The 19104-nt window shown below is 43.7% G+C and overlaps 1 protein-coding gene across 5 annotated transcripts in view; it reads right to left on the bottom strand.

Annotated features, from left to right (window-relative positions):
- Window positions 1-431: 431 nt before the first annotated feature.
- DCAF5 (DDB1 and CUL4 associated factor 5) overlaps window positions 432-19104 on the bottom strand; it is a 108396-nt gene continuing 89723 nt past the window's right edge. For all 5 annotated transcript variants that reach the window (XM_009211814.2, XM_003901967.3, XM_017961272.3 and 2 more), the window contains exons 8-9: window positions 12311-12438; window positions 432-5132 (exon numbers count right to left, since the gene is read on the bottom strand). In XM_009211814.2, coding sequence (XP_009210078.1) covers window positions 3378-5132; window positions 12311-12438 — 1883 coding nt within the window. In that variant the 3' untranslated portion in view covers window positions 432-3377. The remainder of the gene's footprint in view (window positions 5133-12310; window positions 12439-19104) is intronic.

The raw sequence follows: 19104 nt of genomic DNA, 5'->3' as shown, positions 1-19104 counted from the left end.
TTTTTTTTGAAAAAGTTTGCAGTGCATGCCTGGGGCAAGGCAGGAAATGCAATTTGGTATTTGGAAACATCAGAAAATATTTCTCTGGAAGCCGTTTGTAATGTCACTTCACTGCATTGTTCCCTCTGTTCCAACTAATAAAATTATCAATTCCAGGGTCTCGCCATCTTATGTCCCTTTAAACACAGTAAAGGAGACCAAATAAATACCTCCTCCTACCCTGCATTTTGTTGTCCAGATGTGACCTTTGTCCCAATACCTAAAAGTGACAATGACCATTGTCATGGATGTGGAACACTGCAGTTTTCCTTCTAGTTTTCAGCATAGCTTTCAATCAAGTTTCCAACTAGGTAAGAATTAAAACAGAAAAGAAATAAAGGAGATGTGTCTAAGCAACCAAGTCTTCCCTGGAAGAGAAGAGGAAGACGTGAGAAGTGAATAATAGGTTTATTTGCATATACACAAGAGAAGAGTTAACTGTTGCTGGGTGAGAAGGAGGTAAGGCTTCAGCAGAGGAAGGCACCTTGACAGACAAACAAGAGACTCTCAGCTTATTAAATCAAGCATAGTCACAAACTTCACTTGCCCCAAGCCAACAACTTATTTAACTCATTTACCTGCTGTCCTAGAGAATCACTAACACAACCAGCTGGAAAATAGAGAGAAATGATTTTACATATCTGGACCTGCCACTTAAAACTTTATGTACAGGATGCAGGAAAAAAACTTAAGAGGCACTTCCAAATAGTTCTTGATCTAATCAGTGCCATCTGTTCTGCTATTAAAAATATCTATTATGGAAGAAATTGGGTATTAAATGCGCCGTCAAAGTTGGGGCCTCAATTCTAAAAGAGTTTAGGCAAAGGTACTCTAAAAGTGGTTCCTGCCAGGTATCCAGACCCACAACCACAGACACAAAAATCTCTGGAGATGAGGGTGGAGCAGCTATAAAGCAAGCATTTCTCACCCTGCTCATGTGTGTGTTTTATGGGGCCTATCACCCGGTGAGCTGAGCCTAGGATGCTGGGAAGCCTTTGCCAAGGATGGAAGGCATACTTACTAAAAATGATCTTTCTTGGCTTCTCAAGTTAACCAGAATAAACTCTGACTTCTCTTTTGAGTACCCAAATGAGATTAAGGCTTTTAACATGAAAAGACCAAATTCTGCATTTGGGAATTGTAACTACCAAGCAGCTAGTTCCTAAGGGAACTTTAACTACTTCTCTTCAGGAAGATTTGTGGATTGTCCTTTGAGAAGTCAGAAGAGGCTATGTGCTGATGAAAATAAAATAGAATAGAATAAAATGAAGGACTGGGTGTGCTAAGAAGGGGAAGAGAAACACACACTGAGTGATCATATATTTTTTTTTGTATATAAAGGATTAAAAAATTCAAATTTAATACATTTTGGAAAAGCAAATGTAAAATGACTTGGGCTTATAAAACCAGCATTTACAATTATCTGTGAATAGTCAAAGACAAATCATAGAACCAATTTGATTACAAATCCAAAGCAATTCTAATGTTGGTTACAGAATCACTTTCCCACTCCCCCAGTAAAAGTCCAGGTGTTAAGTTGTACACACCCCCATGCTACGCACACTCCTTCATCTCCTTCTCAGTGTTTTCATACCCCAGCCGCATCACACACACCAGGCACATCTTCTCTTTCACAGAGCTTATCAGGATGGTATCTCCTTTTGGCTTAAATCAACCACCTTGTGTTTATAAATAACCCCCCCACCCCCAGTGCCTGAATTCATCCACGTCTTCTGCCTTCATAGGCAGCCTCCCCTTGGCCCCAGTTCCAGCAGGTCAGGCCTTCCTCTAAAAGGAAGGCTGGGGCAGTGAGGCCACACTAGTCAGCGTTCGGCCCTTCCTGCACCAGTCCCAGCTGGGCTCCTAATTGTCTAGCACCTTTGCACTCAAGAAAGTTATATTGTTTTTCTCTCTCTTCCTCATTTCTTGCCAGTATTCTGCCTTTTCATAACATTTATGCCAACAAGATATCTAGTCATTCCTAGACCTTCCTGTTTTGCACAACCCTTCACAGATAACCGAGTGACTGCAACGCTGAAAATCTGTTGCTCTTTTCTCTTCTAAACCTGTATCTACCTCAATAAAACTGAGTCTTTTATGGGAACCAGAAGACTTAAGACTCATGGGAACCAGCAGTCATAAGCCGGAGACTCCTCTCCCTCACCCTCTGACTCTTAATAGACCTACTCAATAAGAATCTGTTACCTTGAGACGCCTACTGCTCTGCAAAGTCTAGTGAGAACACCACAGCCTCTATCAACTGCAAGTCTGAGGGAAGATGCCAGTCCCATCACTTCTGACCAATAGTCCTGGGTTGAGTTAAATGAATATAGTACCACATTCTGCTCCTCACTAAGCTTCTTCATTAACACACCTATAACAACTACTTTAGTAGTCTGAGCACAAAGCTCTGGAAAGCTGTCTTTGCCCTTCTTTCACTATGCCTCGATCCATCACGGGAGCCAAGGAAGCACCTGCTGGCCTTGTGAGTGCCTCTTAGGATCTAGCACCTAACTGGTTAAAGTCTGTTATCCATGACTAGCTCTATTTTATGGCCTTCATACAGTACATGTTGCAGCACTGCTCAATTTGCAAACAGTGAAATTTATCAGGAATCTATATTCTCTTGAATCTGAAGTGCTAAACCTCTCATTAGCATTAAAATTTCTCCTTTTTTATAGTATGTCCACATTAAATGCTCAATAAAGAAGTGTTACTTAGAGAAAACACGGAAGATTTCTTTAAGAAAGGAACCATGCTTTCCTCTCCAGTGCAGCCAATGGGCTGAAGGCCTGTTTCCATTCTCCATTCTTCCAGCATAAATCTACAACTCACTGGCAGCACAACCTGATTTAACAGGCACCCATCATCCAGACCAGAACACCTATGGCATGTAAACAGGGTGAGATGGCAAAAAGTACAAATTCACAAAGTCCTTTCTGATGGAGAACTGAAAGAAAGGTCTTATGAGACAATGAGCGCACACGTGCCAGTGTGCGTACACAAGAACAAGTTGAACGTCTCAACAAAGAATTACTTCCACAGAGCCTTGCACGGCACACTACGCTCACGCCTCACTAGAAAGGAATCACTTGGGGTGTTTTTTTTCCCTTTCTTAACACAGCACAAGCCAACGGCCAGCTAGACATTCAGACCCGTTGTTGAATGTTGGATAGAAGGGAGCAGCATCAGACACAAAATTTCAGGCCCTGGTTTCATGTGCCTTTAATACTTTGTTTCCTTTCCTCTGTATTCACTAAACAGATTTTTTTTTTTTTTTTTTTTTTTTTTTTTTGGTAAGGCTACTTTTGTAGCTTTTTGTTTTCCCTTTGTATTTATCATGTTTTTAATTTCTTCTCTGAGGAGGAATTCTCTGAATCTGTATCTTCCAATTCAATTCGGTGCCTTTTGAGGCCACTGTGGCCATGAACAGCCCTGCTGCTATCTATGGCTGGGGTGTCAGTGGGGTCCTCTCTTGTTCCAGCATTGGGGGTCTCACAGGCCATTTCAGACCCGCAACAATCTTTGTGTAGGAGTGTCCCTGTCAGGGACAAGTTATCACGGTCAGTGTCTGAGTGTCCTGGGGAAGAGTAGGCCACTGCCTCCAGCTCCCCCAAGTTCTGCCCGTTATTGTGAGGGTGAATGGGACGAGGGTGTAAGCGTCCATTGTTATGGTTGGCACAGATGGTTTCGAGGCTCCTCTCCTCACTGTCATCAGACTGGGTCCTGGGACAGTTGCCAGACCCGATGTTGAGAGTGGAGCCAGATGCCTTGGGGACAGAAGGAGAAGGCGGCTCCTCAGCCCGACTACTCAGGGCCTTTCCATTGAGCTTCTTGGTTTCAAAAGGGTGCTCTACAGAGCCGCTATTGCCAGTGTCCTGAGAGGTACCTTCTGGCACCTCTGCCCAAGCATGGCTGCTGTGCTCATGGCCTGGGCCATTGCTGGGATTTCTAGGAGTCTCTTCTTTAAAAGCGTCCTTGCTGCAGCCTTCAGGGGGCAGGTCCTGTTTCCTCTGGGCCATTGCTATGTTTAGACAGGCTTCCTTACTGGAAGAAGGGGCTGGGTTGTCTTTGTGGCTGGTTCCTGCTCTCCCTTCATCTGCCTCCCCGGTCACCAAGGAGGTCTCTCCATCTTTGTTATTTGAGTAGGAGATATAAGAGTAGCGGAGCCACTTGTAAGCTTTATAAATTTTTCGCTCAACTGATTCTATGTCAGAAGTCGGTGAGGCCCGGCTTGGCTGAATCTCTAGTGTGGAAGTGCTCCGCTCAGGAGATGAGGTGGGGGAGGAGGAGAGGTCATCCACTTTGATCTGGGGGTAATCATAGTTGTCTTCTCCAATGTAAGTGTTGGTGGGCTTGACTGGGGCACTGGGCCTGTCTTCTCGGGTTGTCTTCTGTCGACGCCGCATGGCATTCCGCTGCCAGGTAGAGGCTCGGCGTTCATTCAGCTCCTCCTCATCCTCGGAGCTGCTAGAGCTGCTGGAACTGCTGGATTCATCTTCGGGGCTGGGTGACCGTGGCCGGGGAAAGAGATCTGTGTCTAGTTCCACCTCACAGACATTCTCCTCAGAATCGGACTCATTGGAAAGGGCCAGGAGGCGTTTGTCTTGGTAGCGCCGCAGAGCAGACAGACGCTGCTGGCGAGAGGCTGCGTCCTCACACGTGGGTGTTGGTGGAGTTGAGGCTACTGCGTTTGTGGTGGTGACCCGCAGGGGCCCCAGGTGGAAGGCGTTGTCGGCAGACTCATCTACTGTGGGAGGCGGGGAGCGAGGCAGTGAGGCCGAAGACTCTGAGTCAGTGTAGCCTGAGCGCTCGCTGACCCCTGCGTGCAGTTGCAGGATAGTACTCTCACTGAGGTCACTGTCTGAGTCAGAGCTCCAGCCCTCGATCTCTCGGCGTACCAGGGAGTCAAAGAAGGCCATCATCCGCGGGTCTTCCTGGACCGACTGGTTGGCGTAGTCATGTGACAGGCCACTCCCACTGTTCAGCACAAGGCTGATGTACTCTTCATGGGTATAGAGGCAGCGGGAATCGTCCTCAATCCGACCATCGAGGTCTCCAGTACATCCTGGCTGCTTGTATGGGCTCCAGATCTGTACAGAAAATGAAAAACAAAAGCAACAAGGAGTAACTGGAAAGTATTCTTTCACTGGTGGTAATAAAGAACACCAAGGCGGAACTTCCCCAGACCCTCCTTGTAATTTAGTTAGGACTTGCTAACCAACTTAAAAATATGTTCTTTACTAGACTGGATCATGTGGGCTGTGTATGAAAACTGAGGCTTTTAGAATCAGATGTGGGGAAAAGCATGGTCTAGAACACAGTATTAGTCTAGTGTCAAGAGACCTACCTAAGTCCTGTCTCTAGGCCCAGGGTAATCACATACTTTCTCCACCAGAATCTTCCTCCCTTTTAGTTTCATCTATTAGTAGTTGGACATTATAATAACAATCCTGGAGGATAGAGGATGACTTGAAGACTGGCCAAGGTGTTAAAGACTTTCAGAAGACCGAAGCTGTGCACAGAGAGGTACCACTTTTCCGAAATGTAAACAGACCCAGCACTCAGCCCTCTATGGTAGTTAATATCTGAGCCTATGGCTCCACTTCTGCCCAACTGCAACATTCCTATTTTTAACTGATGGGAATTGCTCACTGGAGCTTGATAAGAATAGCCAACTGCCTACACTGCAGTTCCCTCTTGGATATACAGGCACCAGTTACCCAGGAAACTGGGTTCTCTTAACCAGGGAGCTGCTGGCTTGCTCCCCAACAAGTCTGTTAGCTATAGGAGTAGGTAGGACACATGCCCCAAGGACAGGTAACTGCAGCCCCACTCATAATACCCCTCTACTCCATGGTCAGGGACATGGACTCATCGATAAAAGGCAGCAGAGCTAGGGCTCAAACTCAGGTCTGCCTGACTTAAAGGCTCAACTTTACTGTTATGCAAAATTCAAGTGCAAGGTAATTAAGCTGTCACTGCAAATGAGAACGATTAGCTCCACCTGACTGCCAGACTGGTTCACAGCAGCACAAAGCAGCCCAGTTACATCAGCCTGTAGTCATGGCAACTCAGATGAAATCCCAGGCAATCTTCTTGCCTGACAGGCTGGTGTCTATCTTTAGATGGCATCCAACCCAGAAAACAGTGGCCCCTCATTCCCCATCCTTCATCTAGACCAAGACTTCGTTTCCCCAAATGCTATCTAAGGACAAATGCACCTCCCTGTGGGAATTCTCCTGAGTCCCATTCCTGCCATGCTTTACTTGGCAATTCCTGAGAGGTAGTGTCTCTGCAGAGGACCCCCCAGTTCCAAAGAGGCTGAAGAAACCTTCTAGATTAGCATCTCTCCACCAGTTCCCAAATCAGATTCATTCCTCCTTCAACTTTTTTCCCTACCCATAACTCTAGATGTTGCTCAGATGTTCTCTCCTCTCCAGCTTCATAATCTCACCCTAGAGAATTTTAAGGGATTGGTTTTCACTTTGGAGTACACAAGAATCACCAGAAGAGCAATTATAATGTTGAATCCTGAGTCCTACTCTTAGAGGTTCTGATTCAGTAAGTCATGAACAGGTATCAGGACCATGCATTTTTAACCACTCAAGGGATGAATAAGTAGGAAGACCAACTTTTGAGAAACACTAGACTACAGTTACCATAAAATAAGTAGAATAAAATAAAGGGTTTATCTGAAGGTTTACACACGGTCTCCAGCATGTGGCTTAAGCTATTATTACTATCTCTGCAAACAGATGTCTAAGGGAATAAAAGAGATTGGTGGCTTAGAAAGGAAGCTGAGGGGTCCAAAAGGGAAAGCTTTTAGGATTTTTTTTTTTTTGCATCTTATTCATAATTCTGAGCCAAATCTCTCACCTCTCCAGTTTAAAAGTGGTAAAATGTCATTAACCATGTTCTCTAATATAAAGATAAATCTATTTGTACCTCACAGAAACTCAGAATTTGTTAACAAAAGTACAAAATAACAACAGTGAGATGCTGGCTTAACTCCTCACCAAGCCCATTTTTAAGTTCCAATGTATTATTACCCCAGCTCCACATTTTTCCCTTCAGGAATGAAAGTCTTAACACTGAAAGTTAGTTTGTGTTTGGGCTCTGGAATATATTAAGCTGAAGTAGACTGTTCATTCCTGAAGCCTGGAGTAATGGAGTGAAACGCAGGATTAAGAGGCAGGAGTCTTGAGTGTGGATTCCCACTCACTCCTAGTTAGTGGGTGATGCTCAGCTCCTCCCTCTAAACAGTAGATTAGATGGGTCTCATGCAATCCTAAGATTCAGAGCAAAACAAAACCTTCACTCCAGACTGCCAGTCTTCAATCCTCAAGGGACTCACAGTGCTTCAGGAGTAAGGGGAGCAGGTAGGAACCCCAGCCCTGTCATTTCCTGTGGCTCTGAGCAAATGACCTCACACTTGAAAGCCTGTTTCTCATATGTGTAAATGAGAATGATACCAAAGCCTATACCCAACACCAATAAATGTGATGTCTTCTCTTTCATTTGGCAATTGAACGCCTCAACCAGAATGTTAAAACCCACCCTCAGGGAGGCTTCTGAACATTATAAGTACTGACCGTCCCTATTATCTTGGTTCTAATGCTTAATATTAATATATCAATTCCAACCATTTGTGAAATTGGTAATTTCTTTACACTGGAAAGTTAACAACTCAGAAGGGAATCAATGAAAAAACCAACTTCCCGTTACATGTTAAATGTGGCAGTCAGGCGCGGTGGCTCAACCTTGTAATCCCAGCACTTTGGGAGGCTGAGGTGGGTGGATCACTTGAGGTCAGGAGTTCAAGATCAGCCTGACCAACATGGTAAAACCCTGTCTCTACCAAAAACACAAAAATTAGCTGGGCGTGATGACAGGTGCCTGTAGTTCCAGCTACTCGGGAGGCTGAGGCAGGAGAATTGCTTGAACCCAGGAGGAGGAGGTTGCAGTGAGCTGAGATCGCGCCACTGTACTCCAGCCTGGGCGACAAGAGCAAAACCCTGTCTTAAAAAAAAAAAAAAATATATATATGGCTAGACATGTCTCATCATGGGGCAAAGTTCATGAGAAAGAGCCAGGCGTTGGCCAGGCGCAGTGGCTCACGCCTGTAATCCCAGCACTTTGGGAGGCCGAGGCACGCGGATCACAAGGTCAGGAGATTGAGACCATCCTGGCTAACTCAGTGAAACCCCGTCTCTACTAAAAATACAAAAAATTAGCCGGGCATGGTGGTGGGCACCTGTAGTCCCAGCTACTCTGGAGGCTGAGGCAGGAGAATGACGTGAACCCGGCGGAGCTTGCAGTGAGCCAAAATCGCGCCACTGCACTCCAGCCTGGGCGACAGAGAGAGACTCCATCTCAAAAAAAAAAAAAGAGCCAGGCGTGGTGGCTCACACCTGTAATCCCAGCACTTTGGGAAGCCAAGGCAGGAGGATCGCTTGAGCCCAGAAATTTCAGACCAACCTGCGCAACATAGCAAAACCCTATCTCTACACAAGAATACAAAAATTAGCCAGGAGTGGTGGTGTGCACCTGAAGTCCCAGCTACTCAGGAGCCTGAGGTGGGAGGATCACCTAAGCCTGGGGAGGTTGAGGCTGCAGTGAACTATGACCGTGCCACTGTACTCCAGCCTGCTGGGCAACACAGTAAGATCCTGTCTCAATAAAAAAAAAAAAAAAGAAAGAAAGAAAAGAAAAGAAAAGAAGGAAAAGAAAGAAAGAAGTGAAGAGGCAAGAGGAGAGATGAGGCAAATATTTTCCTCTCCATGCACAGTGAAGTTTAGCTTAAGGGGCTGCTGAGAAAAAGGATGCAGTTAAATTCTTATTCAAACTTCATAAACATGGAAAACAATTAAGTGACAAGTGTTTGAGTTACACAAGTGATCACGACACACTTTTATTTTTGGGAAAGGGTCTCGTTCTGTCACCTACGCTGGAATGCAGTGCATGAACACGGCTCACTGCAGCTTCAATCCTGGGCCCAAGTGATCCTCCCACCTCAGCTTCCCGAGTAACTGGGACCATAGCAGGCACCACCACACCTGGCTAAGTTTTAAATTTTTCGTAGAGATGGGGTTTCCCTGTGTTGTTCCTGACAATGGGACTCTTCTCCTAGCCAGGAAGGTGGCAGTAAAGGACAAGGACAGAGAGAAGGGTGAGTAGAGAGAGAAAAGCAGGTCTCAGGCTGGACCAGAACGTGTTGGCTAATGCTCTGTGAGCCACTGATCCTCTCAGAAATAGCAGGCACGAAAGTGACATTTATTAAAATAGGAGTTAGGCACAGGTAATTTACAAGGCATTCCTGGGTGGCAAGTCACTGTCAGCACCCTCATTTTCCAGATGGGAGACAGAACCAAGGGTCAAGACTCAGTGGCCTTTCAGGATAATGTAAGTGCAGGGTGAGGCAGTAATTCCAACTGAGATGAGGCCGGCATGGCTGTTGGTCTCATCCTTCTCCTTACCACCTCCCTTCCTGCAGTGCTTAGTGCTATGTCATTCCCAGCCAGACTGTGAATGGGGATGACACCTATGAGACAGCAAAGCTGAGGACTCCAGAGCTTTCTGCTTTCCTTCTCACTATGATCATCTGTACATACTTAACGTTTCAAAGGGCTAAATGTGCCTCCTGGTGGAACAGGGTTCAGATCCCATGCAAACCAGGGAGCGGTGAGCTCCATAGTTCAGTCTGGATAACCTCACAGAGAAAACACTTTTTTCTTTTTCCTCTGAGAACCTGGCTAGTTTGCAACATACGACATTTAGGGTAAGGACTTCAGTTGACTAAACAATAAATAGGGAGACTTATCATAGAAGCATCCCAGAGTGCACACTCAAACAGGAATTCCTCTTGTAAAGGAGATGGCCAAGCAGAAAGCTCTCTGAGAAAGAGAATGACATCAACAGGCCCAGAGAGGACACATTACAACCTATCAGTCATCAGCCAAAGGAAAGGGGAAAGCAATGCAAGGAACTGGGCCATTTCAATGACTGCCCTGTTGAAAAGATCGAATCCAGCAGGGGAATTGGGCTGCTTGCTGCCTTCCCACCAGCATGGCAAATGTGGTGGTATACTGGGAAGAACAAAGGGCAGGGGGCTCTATCCTAGCTTTGCCACCAATTAGCTGTGTGACCTTGGACAGTTAATTTATAATTTAAATCTCATCATCTGTAAAAAGAAAAAGTCAGTAAAAATGATTTCCTCATTCTAGCCCCACAGGGAAATGTGTGCTGCCATGAAAGTCAGCTCTGATCCACAGGACCAGCAAAGCCTAAATCAAAGAAGTTAGACTAAGGGCAAATAAAAATACTGACCTACATGCCAATATTTTTATATATATATATATATATGTATATATATGTGTGTGTATATATATATGTGTGTGTATATATATGTGTGTGTGTATATATATTTTTTGGAGACAGAGTCTCGCTTTGTCACTCAGGCTGGAGTGCAGTGGCACAATCTTGGCTCACTACAACCTCTGCCTCCTGGGTTCAAGCAATCCTCCTGCCTCAGCCTCCTGAGTACCTGAGACTACAGGCACACACCACCACACCTGACTAATTTTTGTTATTTTTAGTAGAGACAGGGGTTCACTGTTTGGGCCAGGCTGGTCTCGAACTCCTGGCCTCAGGTGATCCACTTGCCTCGGCCTCCCAAAGTGTTGGGATTACAGGCATGAGCCACCACACCTGGCCTCAATAATTTATTTCTGACAGCTGCCCCCTGCCATCAAGTACAACTTGATTTAGCTCTGGATAGTTATTTTTTAAGAACAAAAGAAAATGAAAATTATGAATAATCACAAGTCAATTTTTACGTTTTTCTCTGAAAACTCTCAGGTTTTCAGTCATTTTAATAAAAAAATTGAGGAATTTTTTTTTTTTTTTTAAATAGGGTCTCACTCTGTTGCCTAAGCTGGAGTGCAGTGGTGGGAATATGGTTCACTATAGCACGACCTCCTAGGTTCAAGCAATCCCTTAGCCTCAGCCTCCCGAGTAGCTAAGACTACAGGTATACACTAATTTTTAAATTTTTTGTAGAGACTGGGTCCCACTATATTGCCCAGGCTGGTCTCAAACTCCTGGGCTCAAGTGATCCTCCTGCCTCAGCCTCCCAAAGTACTGGGATTACAGGTGTGATGCACTACACCCAGCCAAAATCGAAGTGTTTTAGCTTTTGGCAGGAACATCACCTATCCTTACTTAAAAGTCATTATCTCAGGGACCTCCAGAATTAATCATTTACCCTGAATTCTCATTTTCTCAGATGTGGAAAAAATGGTACTAGCAACTTGAATACAAGTGATAGGCAGTGGGTCATCCTTTTGTGGACACAGGCCAGGCTAGGACCCACTTTTGCAGCTATAAAAACATTTCTTAGCAGAGGTGAGTTCATTCAGCCAATGTGCAAATGATGCAAGTATTCAGTATTCAGACCCAAGTAGCCTCAATTACAACCACACGCAGTACTTTTTTTGATATCTTCTGAGACAATTTAATTATGATTCTGGTAATCATTAGTTTTATCCATGCCATATTAGGACGGCAATTAATGCAAAGTACATACAAAGTAACTGAGGGGAGAGTGGCTCTCCTAACCTCCAGATGAGGTCTGGAAAACAGAATTCATTATACTCAAGGCCAAACGCCTTTGAAAATGTTGCAGCATACAAGGTAGTGTCTAGAAGACAATGTCTGTTTCAAAGCCTAGTGATTAGTTTTAAAAAAAAAATGGTTCCAAGCCAGGTACAGTGGTGTATGCCTGTAGTTCCAGCTACTTTGGGGGGCTCAGGCAGAAGGACTGGTTGAGCCCAGAAGTTTAAGTCCAGCCTGGGCAACATAGCAACACCCTGTCTCTAAAAAAGCTTTTTAAAATGAAAAACTAAATGGTTCTGAAAAGAGCATTTTAAATCACCTTTCTTTCTTTCTTCTTCTTTTTTTATTTTTTATTTTATTTTTTATTTTTTAAGATGGTGTTTTGCTATGCTTCCCAGGCTGGCCTCAAACTCTTAGGTCGAAGTGATCCTCCTGCCTTAGCCTCCCAAGTAGCTGGGACTACAGGTACTGTCAGTATGCCTGGCATCACTTTTTTAATATCAGCTTTCTAATATTTTGTAATATGTCAAAATCTGAGAATTCTGATAGACCTTTAGTATGTTTAGATACGAGGTCCTACATATATTGTTCTAGTTTCTTCTAATTATAAATTGCGAGAATTTCTCTAAAAGGACAGAAGGGGAAGGTGCCTCACCTTGATAATCTTTTCTACACCAGAAGAACAGATCATGTAGGTGTGGGGATTAAATCGGACTTGGTTAACAATAGATCGATGCCCTTTCAGCACCATGAAGGCTCCGTTGACCACCCTACCAATGCCACCTGGGAAAACAGAAGGAAACAAAAATCAGATGATGAAATGAATGAAAGTAAATAGGTTCCAGTAACAGCAGATAAACAGCTCTGAATGGGAGCTAAGATTTTTTTATTATACCACCAGCAGAATGCTTAATCTTACAGATAAGTTGCTATGGAAAGAGAGAAGATGAAACACCTCTCAGCATATGTGCTCTTATGAAGAGCCTTTATTTAGCCTTTAAGCATTGCCCACACCCACCCACCACAATTCCATTGTCAATGAAACCAAAGCCACTTAAAACACTTCTCAAATTTTTGATCCCCAAGATAGAATCCAAGTGCTACCTTAGAAAAGGCCAATCACGAGCAAAACGAGACTGAACTGCTTGGGAATAGGTAGGCAGCTGAACCAGGGACATGCAGAACCAGAAGCATATAATGACTTAAACGTACAAAAAACATCGCTAATCCATTTGCCCTCAGTTTCTATGATGAAGACAGCAAACAAAACAAAACAAAAAACCCCATAAAAACCAAAACCACTGGGGGAAATAATAGAGAGAATACTTCCCCCCCCCCACCCCGCCAATAGCAGGGAGAACTAAGGATACAGAAAGAAAGAAGATTTGGATCACTTTCATAATAAGCAGGGTCCAAGTGCTGAAAATTAGAATTAGAGAGTGGACCTTAAAGATACCATGTATAGATTAAAGTCAAGAGGACATCGATAGAAGCTGCATTTTAAGGACCATCCTGTAAGCTTCCTTCTTCAGTGAATGAGAAAAGTGCCAGAGGCCTGGAACTTATAACACAGATAAACATGTTATCATTTATGAACTTGGGATAAATTCAAAGGTTCCACTGCACTGATAATGGTATCATACCCATCCAGAACACATGCACATAAATTCTGATCAAGTTCCTTCTGAGCAATGAGACAACTCAGTACACACAGAAAAACATGTGCCCTTGGCTAACTGGCAAAATGTGATGCATCCAGACACAAACAAATGAGTGTTCATTCATCTACTCAAGAAATCACCTCTTAGTCCCTACCAGGAGCATGGCTCCACTAGGCCACAAAGTATCATTAGACAGTCTGTGCTCCAAGTGCCTCCCTCCACTCCCAACTCCACCTTATACAAATACTCATTCCAAATATTTCTCAATGTCTGTGTTTAGAGGGAAAAAGACTACAACAATATCCCTTCCCCAAAAATAATATGGCTCTAGGGGTACTTTCTGCTTTTGGTCCTCTAACACAACTCTCCTTTTTCTCATGGAAGAGATACCTCCTTATTGCCATGTATGTATCTTTTTTATGACAGCAAAAGGTTCCAGACTGCACCCATCTGCTCACTCAGCCAGCTTTAGGTGCTCAATCTATTTGGTGGGTGACAAAACTTTTCTCCATATTTGACATTAATAATATTTGAATTGTCCAGAATGGAAAATATATTTATCATATTCATATCTCAGCCCAACATCAAGTTTGCTAATAAACCATAAAAAAAGAAAGGGACTAGGACACAGGATTAGCGTATTTTTCATGGAGAAAGAGGATGAGGAAAAGTTAGGCACTGACGTACACTGCCATTGTGGGAACCTCTAGGCAGTCTGAGTGCACTGGGTTCCTAAGGTGGGATGAAAGGGAAGCTGGGCCTAGTCAAAATGAAAACAAACTAGAGAGAATTAGGGAAGAGGGATAAATAGGAATCTAAAGAACCCCAAAATAGTTGTCTTGACAGAGATCCTACCATCCCCCAAAAGTTCCTTTGGGTCTATTTCTTCTAGATAAGGTTAATTATGACAAGTAGCGTTTCTGCTCATGGGTCTCCTCTGAATTTTACTTTTTTAACATCCTACTTCTACCTCTACTCCCACTAGGGTGGTTAGCAAAGAAACTTTGATTTAAATCTAGCAACAGTCTCTTGTTTAATCCTACTGCCTCATAAAAAGGGGGGATGGGCTGGGCACGGTGACTCAAGCCTGTAATCCCAGCACTTTGGGAGGCTGAGACGGGCGGATCATGAGGTCAGGAGATCGAGACCATCCTGGCTAACACGGTGAAACCCTGTCTCTACTGAAAAAGACAAAAAAACTAGCTGGGCGAGGTGGCGGGTGCCTGTAGTCCCAGCTACTCGGGAGGCTGAGGCAAGAGAATGGCGTAAACTCGGGACGCAGAGCTTGCAGTGAGCTGAGATCCAGCCACTGTACTCCAGCCCAGGCGACAGAGCAAGACTCTGTCTCAAAAAAAAAAAAAAAGGGGGGGGGGGGGGGGGATGTAGGGGGATTTAAGTGACTTATCCCAAGTCACAAAGCTAGAAAATGGCAGAGCCGAGATTTCAACCAAAGTCTGGCTACAGTGCCTAATATGCTTTCCACCATATCAGCTGCCTTTGGAAGATGGAAAAGTTTGAACAGGAATGGAGTCAGAAGCTTACATTCAGAAGATTTAGATTACTAAATCTTTCTGGCAGTTATTAGACAGGTGGTTTTCTTCTGAAGTCCTAAATTAAAAGAAGGGGCACTGTATTCAATGGTATCCCAAGCACAAGCTCTATAGCATTACCATAAGCCATTTCATCACGTCACTGACACTGAGTACACGATGAGAGTAGAACTGGATCTGTCTTACTTACTCTTGCGTACCTAGAACCTGTGCAATGTCCAAAGTCCACCAGGTGCATAAATACTTGCTGAATGAATAGTGTTTGAAAAGAGAGCAATTTTAGAGTAAGTATGTCAAAAGAGGACAGATGGAAGGTCTCATAAAGAATCAGCTATCATAGAACTAAAGTGCATCAACCAAAACAATCTTTCTGACTTGGAACACAATTAAAGTAACTTTCAGATCTAAAGAATAGTTGAAGGGTATCAATGTCTGAAAATTCAGACCATGGAAAAACTGTTTCTATTGCACTTTCAGGCAATATGACCTCTTTTTTTTTTTTGGAGATGGAGTCTCGCTCTGTTGCCCAGGCTGGAGTGCAGTGGCTCGATCAGGGCTCACTGCAACCTCCACCTCCCAGGTTCAAGCAATTCTCTGCCTCAGCCTCCTGAGTAGCGGGGATTACAGGTGCCCACCACCATGCCTGGCTAATTTTTGTATTTTCAGTAGAGACGGGGTTTCACCATCTTGGCCAGGCTGGCCTTGAACTCCTGACCTCGTGATCCACCCGCCTCGGCCTCCCAAAGTGCTGGGATTACAGGCGTGAGCCACCGCGCCCAGCCCTGATTTCTCTTCTTGGTAGCAATTTTAACACAAGGTCTTTTTTTTCCTTCTTTCCACCCACGCTGGTACCTAGGAAATCTGAAAAAAAAAGAGGAAATCAATAAACCCAGAGACTGATGGTGAAAACAGGTACAGGCAGAATTATAGTGGCCATTTGTTTAAGGTAACCAAGACTGTGTACAATCATAGCAATAAATGGCTTCAGAGAGGTTTTTCAATAGTTTCTTTCCTGGTTCCCAGGTTTGAGATGATTGAATACAACTGCTACTGAACAGTTTACATACAATAATTTTTTGAGATTCATCCTAGAAATCTGTATAAGCCAGATAGCTTCTCCTTTAATCTGAAATAGCTAAAGTCAAAATGCCAATATCAGAAAGAGTCTAGGGTCTCCTTTCCTCTGTCATCTAACCAGACTGTGCTGGTCGATAGTAGGATCAAATTGGAAGGAGTTAGGAAGGGCATATTTTAATCCAAGAACTATATAACCCACATAATCTCCCTTCAGGGTCATCTCTTAAGACTGTGGGTAAGGGCCCAGGTAAGGATCAACCTCACCCCCTTGGTTGTTGAACTGTCCTGACTGAATCGCTAATAATGGGTACCAATAAATAAAATACCACATACCCAGGAAAAAGGATCTGACTCATTCCTGAGCTTCCATTTGTTTATAAAATTCTGTATAAACCAATAGTCATTTCTCTGGGCTATCTGCTTTGGTAGGCTTAGCCAAATGTGCTGACACTTTTTTTTTTTTTTTTTTTTTTTTGAGATGGACTCTTGCTCTGTTGCCCAGGCTGGAGTGCAGTGGCACAATCTTGGCTCTCTGCAACCTCCACCTCCTGGGTTCAAGCAATTCTCCTGCCTCAGCCTCCTGAATAGCTAGGATTACAGGCGCATGCCACCACACTCAGCTAATTTTTTTGTATTTTTGGTAGAGATGCGGTTTCACCATGTTGGTCAGGCTGGTCTCCAACTCCTGACCTCATAATCTGTCCACCTTGGCCTCCCAAAGTGCTGGGATTACAGGCATGAGCCACTGCGCCCAACCAGCTGATACCCCTTTTTAAGTTTAGTTCCTAAGCTGAGGCCAAAGTCCCCATATATTAATCTTTCTTTGATTTAGAAGAGGTGGTAGGGGGGTGGGGAAGACTATAACCATATCTATTGCAAGATCTCAGAAAGGAAAATTAGAACAAGGTATCTCACAGAATTTCAGTATCAGTGATCCACTTACTACCTTAGGAGACCCCAGGATCCCAGGGGAAAACAACTTGCTCAAAATTCAGATAAAGATCTTTCTAAATGCCAAGGCCAAATGTCTCCTTAGAGAAAACCAAGGGAAATGTGTATGTCCTAATTTCCCTCCCTTCTCTACTTATGGCCCACTTTCTTCACATTCAGCCAGGGGTTTACTGCCTCAGGCCTTTGAAGAGTCAGAATACTATTCCCATTTCTAGCCAATTTCAGTTGCTTTTGTTTAGTGTCAAGTTCATTTGCTTCATGAAGTCCTCCAAGAATGAGTATGTTTTTGACTCAAACGCTGAAAGCAATGTGGTCAAGATTTCTTGATGTCTTGGTCTAATAGCAACTTATCAATCATGGCACTTTGGGCTATAAAAGAGACCACTTAAGTACTCTGTACTGAAATCAATCCCAAATGCAACCTGGACAAAACACCAGGATTAATTTTCTTGCCAGAGTCCTTGGACTTTTTGCCCTTTCCTTGCAACCCCATTATGGTCATGTACTGCATAATGATGTTTCAGTCAATGACAGTGGTCCTGTAAGATTATAATACTGTATATTGGCCAGAAGCAGTGGCTCACGCCTGTAATCCCAGCACTTTCGGAGGCCAAAGTGGGCATATCACTTCAGAGGCCAGGAGTTTGAGACCAGCCTGGTCAACATGGCAAAACCCTGTCTTTACTAAACATACAAAAATTAGCCAGGTGTGGTGGTGCACGTCTGTAATCCCAGCTACTCGGGAGGCTGAAGCATGAGAATCGCTTGAATCCGGAAGTTGGAGGTTGCAGTGAGCTTAGATCACACCACTGTACTCCAGCCTAGGTGACAAAGCAAGACTGTCTCAAACACACACACACACACACACAAGACCACAGAAACAACAACAAAAATCCAAAAAACAACCTTGTATCTTCACTGTATCTTTTCTATGTTTAGTTATGTTTAGATACACAAACACTTACCATTGTGTCCAATTGCCTACAGTATTCAGTATAGTCACATGCTATACAGGTTTGTAGCCTAGAAGCAATAGGCTATACCACACAGCCTAGGTGTGTATATGCTTTACCATCTAGATTTGTGTAAATACACCCTATGAATTTTGCACAACAAATCACCTAATGACACATTTCTCAGAATGCATCCTCATTGTTAAGTGCCTAATGACTATAATAGGTGGAACAAATACCTTTGTAAGAGTGGGAAGAAATTAAGTGTGCAGGCAATAGTGAGGAACTTAGAACAGGGGCCAAAAGACTGGAAGGGGCTGACAGAAAACTAAAACTTATGACAGCAGGAGATAAAGCTTGCATTTGTAAACAATAGAGCAATGACCTTCATGAAGAAGTAAAGAACCTTGGTCTTCTGAGATTTAGATGTTGATATATACAAGATAGTAAGAATAGAGCAAGGTATGTAAGAAGGAGATGTGATAAATGATTGCTAAATGGAAATTAGTGAAGAACACTGTTAAGAGTGCTATTAAAAAAACTCTATCATCCAGTGGCTCATGCCTCTAATCCCAATACTTTGGGAGGCCACGGCAGGCGGATCATGAGGTCAAGAGATCAAGACCATCCTGGCCAATATGGTGAAACCCCATCTCTATGTTAATAACAATACAAAAATTAGTGGGGTGTGGTGGCGCATGCCTGTAGTTCCAGCTATGTGGGAGGCTGAGGCAGGAGAATCACTTGAACCCGGGAGGCAGAGGTTGCAGTGAGCCGAGATTGTGCCACTGCACTCCAGCCTGGCAACAGAGGGAGACTCCGTCTCAAAAAACAAACAAACAAACAACAACTCTATCATCAGGCTAAAAAGACAGATTATGGTATAGGAAATGCTTTCAGTACTTCATGAAGAACCTTATCTGGCAGCTCTAGGCTGGGGTTATCAAACCATCCTGAACAACATACTGATAAGGCAAGACTGTGAACAGATACCTAAAAGGGTAGTAGTACTTTGTAGGGAGAAGTTGAAAACCAGATAACAGTAGTTATTCAAATGATAAAATGGACATCAAATCTCTGTTGATTACCTAGTCCTTCCCTGAGCAATATGAATGATTTGGACTTGGGAAAATTTAGTATATGACAGCATATGCTATTCACCAAAAAATCCAATGGTTAATTCAGTCTTCATCTGAACTCTTCTTATTTGATTTATCAGCAACATTCAACCTAGTTAGTTGCTTCTTCACCTGATTT

The sequence above is a fragment of the Papio anubis genome, chromosome 7 (assembly GCF_008728515.1).
Source record: "Papio anubis isolate 15944 chromosome 7, Panubis1.0, whole genome shotgun sequence".
NCBI lineage: Eukaryota > Metazoa > Chordata > Mammalia > Primates > Cercopithecidae > Papio > Papio anubis.
The sequence above is the reverse complement of the archived record's forward strand: the minus strand, read 5'-3'. Positions and strand labels throughout refer to the sequence as shown.